We start from the raw sequence: 13,257 nt of genomic DNA, 5'->3' as shown, positions 1-13,257 counted from the left end.
GCACTTCTCTCCGCAACTGTATCTGAATGAAACACATGGAAAATAATCATTACGTGTACCTGTTACAGTATGCCAACAGTGACTGAACTTGCTTTAGAAAACACAGAAAGACACATTCAGAATGAGCATTACAGTAGCGGCATTTCTTTGCATTTAACATAAATATGGTTGTGGTTTTGAAACTGAAAGTGATACAGTTCAGGGCTTTATTGGAAAAATAGAAGGGCAGAAAGCAGTCTACCATTCCAAAATCTAATCACGTCATCCTTGACTTTTGTGCCAAATTTGAAAAAAATTCCCTCTAGGTGCTATTAAGACATCATGCTCACAAGAGTGAAACAAATGCAAGTTCACAGTGACCTTTGACCTTTGACCACCAACATCTAATTAGTTCATCTTTGAGTTTAAAAGAAGAAATTCACTCAACTCACGATGTTCTGAGATATCATGTTCACAATAATGAGACATACAATGTCACAGTGACCTTGACCTTTGACGTATAACGACCAAAATCGAATAAGTTCTTCCTTTGGTCTGAGTGAATTTTTGTATCAAATTTGCCAAATCACTTCATTCTTGCATTCAAGTGAACATTTGTGCCAAATTTGAAGAAGTTTTACAACCATGACAGTTTTGTTTATTCTTACCTTTGTATCCGCCACAGATGTAGACCATGAATCTCTTCTCTTCACCATGAAACAGAGCCTCGTCTTTTCTGGTATTTGCACCACACAGCAGGTTTGTCACTGGGAATTTGTTTTCACTTCTTTTATCCACATCGTCTTTGTTGGACCTGACAGACACATGAGTCCAACTGTCTGCCTCCCTAATGTGACCTTCATCCTCATCCTCTACAACCAGTGCCTCCATGCTCCTTAGTAACTGTGTTGAGTCCTCAATTGTTCTCCCATAATCATGCAGGTCTAAAAAGGACTTGGCAGCTTTAACCTGTTAAAACAATTGGGCTCTGTGATTAACGGGACACATTACAGTCTTTTTATTTTATTTTAAGGATGCAAAGGTCACTGACATGTTCAAGTCTATAAAGTATGTACCTTGAACAAATGGCCTTGCTGCAGCATATCAGTTACCCTGTCCTCTGAGTAAGGATTGCTCTGGGTTTTGCCTGTTTGCTGCAGCTGTAGTCGACACTGGAGACATACAGGATAACTAAGTCAATTTGTATTTAAACTACTTAATGTAAACACTTACGAACAAAAAATACATTTGCCAGTACGCTACGTTAAGAAGATTACTGTAACCAATAATTTCATTACACACAACAATATCCTGTGACTTTTATCATAACCATCCATGATTTTTTTCTAATTCTATGACTTTCCAGGCCTGGAAAAGGAAATTGTGAAATTTCATGATTTTTTCAGGTTTTCCATGATGGTGTGAACCCTGGTACAGAGGACTTTCCATAAAAGGCCAACAATATACCTAGTGCACCCAAGGAGCTGTGATTCATTTAGAGGACATAGGAAATCCTGCTCAGCCTTACAAGAAAAATCAAACAAATAACCAAAATTATTTCTATAGCATACCAAACAACTCCTTGAATTCAGACACAGCTCAGACACATTTAAATTTTACTATTACTATCAATAGTTATATACATAGCTGTTACATGATAGTACCTCAGTGCAACGCTCACCTGACACAGTGAGATCGGGCCATTGTTCAGAGGTGGAAGTGTTACAGTCTCTCTGTCCTCCTGCAAGACAGCGAGTGTCCAATATCACTTTACTACAGAGACTCATCCAGCTTTTATGAAACACTGCATAAATACATATGACCACCTAAAGATAAACAACATTTTGTGTATATAATACCTTACAAAACTGGAACAGTCTGCATGAGCGTGATATGGTGACATGTAAGAATATTGGAATTATATTGTTTTACCATAGGAGTGCAGAGTTTTTATACTCATCCAATATGTAGATGCAATATCAAATATTGATAATGATAACATAATGGATTAACTCAATGCTGGGTAAGCAAAATGAGGAGGTACTGCAAAAAAAATAGAATTAAAAAAAGAGCTGGGAAGGAAGTTAAGTTCTTTATTTGGGTTAGGGAGGGGACATCAACTTTAAATGCTTGTTATTTTGTATTTATCTTGAATATCTGCATAACCCCCAAACTGGGAAGTGCTTTTAAAAGACATGGTTTGATGAAAGAAAAAAAATCACACCATTTATTATAGCCATAAACTGTGAAATTGTTATTTAATCATGATATTTAAAAAAAAACAAAAAGAAACACCACAGTCACAGCCCTATTAAAATAAAGCACCGTCCCTCAGCTGCAGTGAGCTCTAGTACTGCAGTTATTGATGGCAGAAGTCTTGATAAATAACCTGTGGAGTTATTTATTATTGACAGTTAAAATTATATATTATTCTTGAAAGCAAACACAAACAAACAAACAACAAATCCCACTTACTTTCTTCTTCTTTTTGGGAAAAAGCTCATCTCTGTTGTAGGTCCACATTCTGTCACTTGCAGCTGAGACAGGAGACCGCCTCTGTCAAGCATGAGAAATGAAAGGCAACTTCCAGTCAAGTATTTCAAAATAAAACATTCAAATGATCACATCAAATTCCAAAGAGACATCATTTTGGTGAGACAGTGCAACAAGCTGTTTTTTTTTACATCTCAGATATATTCTCACAGTAAATAGCAACATTAAATTTGCTTTGCCTGAGGTCCACTTCTGCAAAATGATTGTAGGCCAGGGGCCTGTTAATAGGCAAACATATTATTTATCAAATGAAATGAATAAAGAAGGCAAATCCAGTCCCAGCAGCCCCTCGAAGATGACCTGTATGCAGGGGTGTTTCTAGGATTTGAGGACATTTGGGGCTTAGCCCAGACCCCTGATCCTCCCCTTGCACTTTCTTAAAATTAATTAATTTTTTTACTTTTTTTAAACAATAAAACAAACTAAACAAAAGGCATAAAGCACCCAGTGCTGTTTACAGAAAATAAGAGAAAGAAAACAAAAGAAAGAGTAAATAATCTAAAAACAAACAAATATATATCACATAATAAATAAATGCATAAAATGTTATGAAAGCAAAAAAGTGAAAAAAATAAATACATGAATGATGCATGAATTCAAATAAAAAATAAAACAAATACACTGAGGCGCATATAAACAAACTATAAATTTAAATAAATAAAAAATATAATAATACAATATTCTCTCAGCATACACATATATAAAACGTATATAAAGTAAATCCAATAATGTTAATAAAAGCACAAAATAATAACACAATAAAAAAACTAACAAACAAAAAAACATAAATATGAAACATTTAACATACATTAAAATTCGAAAATGTATAAAAATTAAAAACATGATTACAATTAATTTAAATAAATACACTTATGCACATATAAACTATAAAAAGAATAAATAAAAATGCCCTCAGATTTACTGCTGAATTTGTACTGTTACTGTTAAATGAAAAAAACTTTGATTTATTAATTCATATATATATATATATATACACACACACACACACACACACACACACACAAACACACACACAATATATATATATATTTTTTTTTAAACAATAAAACAAACACAAATGATAGTCATGAAGCACCTAGTGCATTTTACACAAAATAACAGAAACAAAGACAGGGAATTCATACAAAGAACTTATTCCAAATACTGGCAGAACAGAAGACCGCCTCTTCTGCGAGGAGGGACAACAGAAAACAAACAAACAAAGAAAAAAAAAACTAACAAAAAATAATAAGAACTGACAGATTATCTGTCAGGATGCAGCATTGGGCAGATTTGCACAGAAAAAGATAGAATGGCACTTTATTTAAGTACATAAACTGTATTTTGAGTTTTTGTGCACTCTGGCACCTTATTTATATTGATAGTACCAATAACTAAATATATATATATATATAAATGTATTTTTTTAATTTATATTTCGGCAAGGTTATATACCAGTGATACTTACATCACAGCCCAGATCTGGCCCATGATAGGATGCATGGTGGGACACACTAGCTTCTCCATTCAGAATGTGGCAAAATAATATAAAATAAAATAATAAAATGTTTCTACCTCATAGTTTCAGGTTGCTGTTGTTTTTTTTTTGTAATATAAACTGTTTGTTGTTACTGCCCACAACAAACGTAACATACATTTATTTAGGCCTTAACTAAAGTAGAAGCAGTAATACCACAATGTCAAAATAATCCACTAAAAGTTAATCAGTTACACATTACAGGACTTCTTAATTTAGATTCATTCTTTTAAATATATATGTTTATTAGTTATAGGCTTTTAAAATAAACAATAATTAATAAATTCATCAGTGAACCAGAGGTCACTTTTATAGTTTGTTTTATATGTGCATATGGGAATTTATTCAAGTAACTTTTATTTGTATTTATGTTTTTTATTGCTTTTATAGTTTTCTAAATTGTAATTTTATTTATTTTATTTGAAGATTTATTGTTTATTTGTGCTTCTATTGTATTTTATACACTTCAATTTTACATGTATGTTGAGATTATATCAGTGTATTTTATACATTTTATTTGCATTCATGTGTTTATTCTTGTCTCTTTTTTAAATGTTTTTCTTAATTTATAATTTATTTACTTTCGCTTTTGTTACATTTTTCTCCACTTATTTGGTTTTATATATTTTTGTTTATAGATCATTTACTCATTTATTTATTTCATATATATATATATGCCACTTTTTAACCCCTTTTTAATACACCCTACAATGACATTTACAGCCAACTTCAAAGCCACACTGGAAAGACTGTGAACAATATTATGCAATTGTTCACGATCAGTTTTTAGCCATAGATATAATTATTACTAATTACCTGAATTTAACATTTTATAAATACACACATTCATATGTCTTTTAAATAGCTTTATGAGGTGTTTGTCTAATAACATTAAATGAAAAAATATATTAATTTGTTGCATTATGAGTCCAAACACTTACCAACGGCCTCACTAGGGCAGCTATGGCTCAGAGGTAGAGCGGGTCATCCTCATCAGAGGGTTGGTGGTTTGATCCCCGGCTTCCAGTCAACATGTCAAAGTATACTTAGGCAAGATATGGAACCCCGAACTGCTCCTGATGGTTATTCCATCAGTGTGAGTACGTGTGAAGGGTTAAAAACTGAAACCTCACGCAGCATGTAACCTCTTCAATCTGCTTCTTTTTGAAAAACACTTTTTGTTTTTCCACAAATGCTGATATTATTTCTTCGGGGATTGCAGTTTGACAGTTTAGACCATCACAAAGGGGGCGGGCTTAGCTAAAGGGTCATTTCAAACCAGTGGTCATTGATATTATGAGACAATCAGTTTACCAAATTCTGATTTATTTTATATATACAAAAAATAACTTTTTTCAATTTGTAGGGCAAAAAACATTTGTTAAAATAACAAAAGTTGAATTAAGTAACATTTTGTGTGTTTTTAAAAGTTTCTCTGCCCCTTGACACATCCAATTTAGAACCACAATGCAACATTTTTTATCTCCGTTGCCTGGCAGCTGGGCCGAATGTCACACTCAAAACATGGCAGTGACAGCAAGTATCTCCAGTCCGCTCCGCCTTGATGGATGAGTGAGCATTTTATCTGTGTGCTAACTGTATACAACCAACAAAACCTGACGATATGTTCCTACACACCTGACTGCTTTCCACAAACACATAAAACACAGTAAGGGCTTCAGATAACTCCCAGCTCAGTCTCAGCTGGAAGCGTGTGTGTGTGTGTGCGTGTGTGCGTGTGTGTGTGTGTGTGTGTTGTCCCAGCCTGCTTTGGTGCTCAGGGTGGAGCAGCCATGTCGAGTGTTAATGTTGAAGGATGTGAAGGCATCTGGACAGAAGCAGCAGCAGCAGCAGCAGCAGCATCGTCAGGCTGTACTGAGATCAGTCTTCACAGCATGAAGCTGATCGCTGCTCACTAATCATCGTCTTTTCCTCCCGTTTTACTCAACTGCGACAGGAAAACACAAGAAAACAATGAGACTGTGTGAAGGATCTCAAAGATGTTCTCATATAGATGGATTTCACTTACATGCTGGAGGATCATCAGGTGGACATGAGGAGGGAGAAAAAGACAAATGAATATGGACAGCTTCATGGTGAGTGTCTGAAAGCTGAATTAGTGTGCCATCTTGTGGAGAGAAGCTAAAATGCACCTACTTTGATAACATCCACCCAGTTCCAACCTCTGGGCAATTCTCCTTTGTTATCTGCAGATAGAAATCATAATGATATGCACCATTATCTGTTGACTAGAACACACTCACAACTCACAAAAGTAACTGTGAGTAAAAGTAAATGTTAGCTTCCTGCAACACTGCTAAAAAAAGTCCCAATGGGTAAGTAACAGTTCCCAACTGGTGGGTCGCGATCCAAAAATGGGTCACAGGTCCTTTCTTCAGGGCCGCAAGTGACTTGTGAACATGTCAAGTTTGCAAAAAAAACTCTATTCTGAAGAACAGTGAGTTTCTGGCACAAAGCTTTTATTTTGAAGTGTCATTTTTTCTGTTTATTCTTGCAGTACCTTTTATTTTTTTGTGTTATAAGCCAATGTGATATTTATGTTTTATGAAATAAAATTGAATATGTGGTAATTTATCAAATTAAGGAGAAATATGGACCCCGCAGCTGGACCATTTTGAGAACCACTGCCCTAAAACACTAAATAAAAACTTTGAACTACAGGGATTTTTATTGATGGCTAAATTTGAAGAAATTCCTTCACGGCATTATGAGATATGGCGCACACAAATAGGCGTAAAGTCGGACAGACAGACAACCCGTAAACATAATGCCTCCATTCTCGGCTACGCTGGTGAGAGCATAAAAATTATATTTATAGTACACACCAACCAATATGGTACTTTAAATGAAAGACCACTTTTACCATGAACAGTCTGCCTGATGTACCTGTTCTGTTGATGATCCTCCTCTTCTGAGCTTTAGTCAGCTGCTCCTTCCTCTTCTCCTTCTTGGCTGTTGAGGCGGCAGTCGTCACCTCACTGCTGGATGTCAACGTCTGCACCAACACGAAGTAACATGTTTAAATCTGGGGACTGTCTGTTCAGCAATCAATAAAACATTCAATCAGGACACTCAGGGAAGATTTAACACAATGGGTCTTTTTCACAGCAGACATTATGACCTGTCATGATAGAAAAACACAGGTGGAACTGATAACAACAATGGTTCAGCCCACAATGGTTGACTAAGACAAGCTCTCTGTGGCTGTGCAGCAATCGGGGCTATGTACCAAAAATGGACCCAAGACGCAGGCCTTTGCACCAATGTATTTAGTGAAATATACTAACCACAGCAGTGACTACAGGCTTGTGGTTCTCCATGAGAGCCTCCTGGTTCTCCTTGGCCCACTCGAACAGAGTATACATCATGGCAGTGCCCAGATTGGCCTCCACCTGCTCCTCCAGCTTTAACAGGATCAGCTGCTTCGTCTCCGCAGAGCTGTTTTTGAATCGACGAGAGGGAAAGAATCCACATGAACATGGTATAAATGATATGGCCAACAACAACAACATTGTCACACTGTGGCTATACACTCAAGGTAAACAAAAGCTTGCTCGTCAGTTAGGCTTATTTAAAAGCTCTATGTGTGGGCTTTGGAAATATGGTGCTTCCCAGCAATAGCATCAGACCAGACAGCAATTATTCTATATTTTAAAAGCCTGCACATGATGAGTTCTATTTAGGATGATTTGAGTATTTAAGACTAATTATATCTAAAGGTACTTTTGGCAGGATTTTCCTAAAATAAACAATGTGTAGACTAGTGATCCTTAACATAAAAACGTGGGCCAAATCTCGCTCCCGACTGGGTGCTGATCTCTTCAAAAACATAGAACGAAGGCAATGGGCAACTTAAGAAAAGGTCGAAAATTAGCAAGAAATTAGAAAGAAAAGTTAAAAGAAAATGACCTGAAAATAAGCACAAAAAAAGATTTAATTTATATTAAATCTTTTTTTTCCCTGTGAAATTATTTTAATTAGAAAATTATAAATACAGTTTTCTTGACATTTTCCACTTTCATTTTCAAAGCAAAATTTTAGGATATTATTTATTTTATTATTTTAATTGCTCGTTGCCTTTTCCCATGTTTCCTAAAGAAATCAAAGCAATCTGCTCAGGTTTCAAAGGTTTAAGTGCTTGAGAAGGGCGAAGCACTGGAAAACTGATGTCGATCCAGGTACCAAAGGGTTAAAACTATATCTGTAACAGTATGATTATACAGTTTAGAAACCTGCGAAAGCAAAAGACACCCCAGATTTTAACATCATCTTCCAATCTGCCATCAGTGTTTTTAACGTAAAGAATAATAACAACACAGCGCTGTGCTCGCAACTTGCATTTTGTTGTTGAAAAAGGCATCAAGGGAGATTTGTGGGGCCGTCTCAGGGTACGTCTCAGGCCACGTGATGTCCAGGATGAAGGCTTTGGTGTCCTCAAGGTCTCCTATCTGTTGTATGACATTACAATAGAAAGTAAGACAAGGTACTAATACAGTATTTATCCTTTTATTTTGTCAAAGGTCATGAAATAAAAGTAAAAAAAAAAAAAACAAACAAAAAAACATAAGGGCCAATGATGTGGCATGCAACTTTGATGTCCAAAGCCATTACTGAAACAAAAATATAAGGAAAAGGTTTATTTAAATAACACATTTATTGAATCTATTAATCTGTCGTCAAATGATATCAAAACATATTGAGGATATTGCAAAGTTTAAGAATTATTCGTCATTAAAGTCACAAAATATTATCTCCGATAACTCTCTGCAACCTCATGCTGATGTGCAAAAAAAGCTACAAAAAGAAATTAAAATCAAATAAAACCTGAAATTTCTGCCACAATTACATCTTTAAATATTTTTAAAAAATTATAACACCCTGGTGATTTTTGTGTACTGGAGCATTTTGTCCTAAAAAGTTGGCCACTGTCATCCAAAATAAAAAGCAATGAAGAACAATTTTATGAGGCTTTTAAAAAATATATGTTCTCAGACAGAATGCTTCACTGTGAAGTCCCTGAAAGACCCCCTGACAATGGTGAGAGGTTCAAAAGCTTCTCTTAAAGTGTGTTTAATTAACCCTTTTCGCTCACTGACACACAGGGATAAGATCCTGAGTCATTTGGGATAATGCTGGAAAAAAACATATATAATGCTGATTTTATGCAAATGTTTTTATTCGATATGAACTGACATACTTGTTAGTTGAAGTTCAGGGTGGCAGATGTCTGTTGGTAGTTCAAACAAGAGCCTGATTAAGGTTTAAACTGGGTTTTGTCATACTGGATAATATTTTTGTCTTTTGCGGTAACAGTCATTTTCTGTTACACCAACATGTCATCCATTATCTTGGTTTACACGATTTTTTTCTTTTTCTTTTCGGTACGATTCCCTATGCATAACATAAACATGGATTATTTATAAATATAATATTTAGGTTCTGTTAAACTGACAATTTGTGTGGAAATTCATGAGGTGCTATACTGAGTAACAATTTCAGTCCAGTGGGATAAAGCTAATTTTTTTCCCTTAAAAACTCATGTAATGGAGCTGAGAAAACAATAACAGCATGGTACTAAGTAAGAGATTTTCAGACATATTGTGGCTTAAATCAAACTGCAACATTAAAATATGGGTAAGGAACTTAAACAATGAGGGTTGCGTCCAAAACAAACACATTAAAATTAGATAAAATAATTGTGCACGTTTTATTTTCTGAGCTCTTTATACAAGTTACTGTCTCACTTTATACATTTACTAAGTATTAATGATTTTAAAATTTTAATTATCATATTTTAAGAATTCACTGATGTTATCTTATATGGCATTTTTTTTCTGGTGTTGTCTTATGATACTAAATTAACCTTTAGGGCCTGCTTTAATATAACACACTCGGGTTGCTCTGCGCACAAGAAAATATTGTACATTTATATTATTTTCCACTTTTATTTAGTTAATTCTTGAACATCAGTCCTAATATTAAATATCAAATATGATTTTCAGAATTTTAACCCTTTGAATGCAAGGCTTTTGCCATGATGTCAATAGGTTGCTAGATGGAAAAAAAACAAAAAAAAAACAACAAAAACATCACCAACTAAACAAAAAACACACACACAAAAATATGAATTATTTCCAATATACATATGCAAAGTATTTTTTTGGTTGTTTTTAATGAACTCCACCTGGTACATGTCAATGATTTGCAGCAACAATGATTGTGAAAGTACACTTTGTGGAAATAGCATCTACAGTATTTTCTCCATATGCCAAATATGGTAAAGACATAATACAATGCATGTTTTTATGCTTTGATGGCTGTGGGATCAAAAACTGCAGTTTGAATGGGTTTCAATGGCACATATTTTGCAATAAACAATATAAATATAAATATTTTGTTTAAACAGTGCATTTGAGACTGATCATGGGAGCTGAGCTGGAAATTCCAAGATTAATCATAAATATACAATCTTGCCAAAATGTATGCCATATGCATGAACACTGCCAAAATTATCAGAGATGGAGAATGAAAAGCACATAATGCAGTCCCTAAAGGTTAAAACGCCTAAAATACATTGTTTGAAAATACGGTTTTTAACTAAGTAAATGACATCCTCATGACACCAAAGCCCCTTTTCATGTTCAGTTTTAACATATTTTGGCCAACTTAAAAACTTTATTTGTCTCTGGTCCCTATATGTTTCTTGCTTTAATTTGATGTATATGCTGATGAAACAGGGTGTCAGGAGGCACAGGTGAGGATGTTTTTTTTAAGCAGGAGAGGACAGTACAGAGGGCTGTAAAGGGGACAAGACAGAGGACAATACTCACCCTAAACTGAAAAGAAACTGAACTGATTTCCTTGAAACACTCATCTCCCTCATAGATGGAGCGAAGAGCCTCCAACTCCATCTGGTGGAGAGGAGATGTGAGAGGAAGTTAGTCAGCTGTTAGCAGTAACAGCTTGTCCTGATAGCTTCAGCGCACCAAATAACATACAGAAATATAACAATTTACTCTTGGCAAGGGTATGCAGAACAGAACCACAACTGAAAGCCTCACACGAGATAATTATGACCTATTTCTTTAAATCGGCATACATGTAATACTTCAGACATCAACTGAAAACCATTAAATTTAAACTTAAACTTGCTAATGCCACTCGCTAACCTACTACTTATTACTCTGGTTGCAGATGGCACAACACCGATATTTAATCGGTATCACGTTGCTGTTTGATAGACAATGGACACACCGAATGGATTCAAGAACGTTTTGTATCCAGAAAATGAATTAACTCGTGATTTATGTGACATCCTCCCTGAGCTTAAACACAATTAAACTGAAACGCTTTTAAATGGAGTTTGGCGTGACATTTACTCCGGCAGAAAAAAAACCCCTCACCGCAGCTGTAAATACACTCTGGCTTGAGCTCTTGTACATTGAGCAAAAGCTTACATTTTTGTTTGCTGTGTGACGGGAAGAAATTTGTCAGCTAAGCTCCTTACGCTGCTGTCATGTAGTTAGCACTTAGCCGCTAACAGCGGCTAGCCTGCTAGTGCATCATCATTCACACATACCTCTTGATCCTCGTTAGCTGTCATGGTTATCCTTCTGTTTCTGTGCGACGTACTCTCTATGTAGAGACTGTAACGTAGAAAAATACTAAAGTTAGCAACCCATTTCTTTTTTTAAAACTTTACTTCCCCGGCTGGTACTTGTGGATGGTACAGCCGCTACCACCATCTTGTACGCATGCGCTGGTCGGCAAGCTACACTTTTTTTCTCCAAAATCCGAATCAGAAACTTTATTGATCTCCGGGGGACATGTGTTTCTTTACAGTCGCGTGATGCAAAGCATAGAGAATTATGGAAACAGTAATGAGTGCAAGCACGACGTATGTAAAATACGAAATATAAAAATAATAATGATAATTGATGATGATGAATAATTAGCGCTAGGATGTAAATATTTAAAAATGATAAATATGTATCATGTGATAATAATAATAATTCTAATTATTATTATAACTTAATTTATATAGTATAACTTTCTTTATAATTGTCACAGTATGGTCTTAAAATGTAGGCCATGGAAAGTATCTTAAAATAGGTCTTAAAAGGTTTAACTTCAGGATTCCTGCATATAGCCTAACTAGTCTTGCTTTTTTCAAATATACCACAAAGTATTTTGACAGTCTACAGATTGATATTTTTATCTAACTTTATACCCTCATTTACTCATTATTTCCTTTTCATTCATGTTGAGAGTAGCCATGGCCTTTAAATTTTTGCATAAACAGCACAAATTACTGCTTAAGAATTCATCAGATTGTAGGAAGTTAAGTGTCTCTCAAAATCTCCTAGAGGAGGGCCCCCAGGCCCCCTCTTGATTTGTGTCCCTTTGGTGTAGGGCAGCATGGTGTCCTTTATTTTTCCACCTGAAATATGGCAATCCAAATAACATTCATTTGACATAAAATGCACTGTCCGCGACTGGATCAAAAAGGGAGGGGATTTGTCCCGCATTTTCCCAACTTCACTATAAAACATCCATGCGTATTTTCATGATGTTGTGCATATGCTATTATTTAAGTTCGCCGCTACTTTTTCAAAAGTAACATCATACAGAAAGTAAAGTTAAAAGTAGGGCTGCTTGCATTCAAACAGGGGTGGGAGTGAGGAAGATGCCACCACAGTAATGCCAAGTAGTTTACTTCCAGTTCTTCGCGAGATTTGTCTATACTGGTATAATGTGAAACTAGAAGACCTGAGAAATCCAGTGGCAATCTAGTCATGCCTTACTAGCTTCTCAGGAAGGGGGCTAAGTAATGCTCCAAAGTTTAAATTTTGTCAGTGGAAAAATGTCATGTCCAATTCACAGGGGTCTCTTGACCTCTGACCTCAAGATATGTGAATGAAAATGGGTTCTGTGGGTACCCATGAGTCTCCTCTTTACACATATGCCCACTTTATGCTAGTCTCGTGCAGTTTTTTGTTGTCAGGTATGAATTGCTGTGCCATGTCAATATGGACTTCAAAACTGTTTTGTACTGCAAAATACTGCAAAAATTTAAAATATGTGATTGAATAAATGTGATTAGCTGTGATTGATTGAAATTCTGCAATTAATTGTGATTTAAAAAAAATATTGTTTGACAGCCTTAA

The 13,257-nt window shown here is 35.2% G+C and overlaps 1 protein-coding gene across 1 annotated transcript; it reads right to left on the bottom strand.

The window, feature by feature from the left end:
• Positions 1–5,814: 5,814 nt before the first annotated feature.
• On the bottom strand, positions 5,815–11,843 carry rwdd (RWD domain containing 4). Its single transcript, XM_042512469.1, has 8 exons — positions 11,670–11,843; positions 10,921–11,001; positions 8,429–8,538; positions 7,378–7,528; positions 6,977–7,085; positions 6,227–6,276; positions 6,099–6,101; positions 5,815–6,017 (listed from the first exon to the last, which is right to left on the bottom strand). Exons 1-8 carry the CDS (start codon positions 11,691–11,693, stop codon positions 5,985–5,987), a joined length of 561 nt encoding a protein of 186 aa, XP_042368403.1. The 5' UTR covers positions 11,694–11,843; the 3' UTR covers positions 5,815–5,984.
• Between the last annotated feature and the right edge of the window lie 1,414 nt (positions 11,844–13,257).

Source organism: Plectropomus leopardus, chromosome 23 (genome assembly GCF_008729295.1).
Source record: "Plectropomus leopardus isolate mb chromosome 23, YSFRI_Pleo_2.0, whole genome shotgun sequence".
Classification (NCBI taxonomy): Eukaryota; Metazoa; Chordata; class Actinopteri; order Perciformes; family Serranidae; genus Plectropomus; species Plectropomus leopardus.
This window is presented reverse-complemented; position numbering and strand designations above follow the sequence as displayed.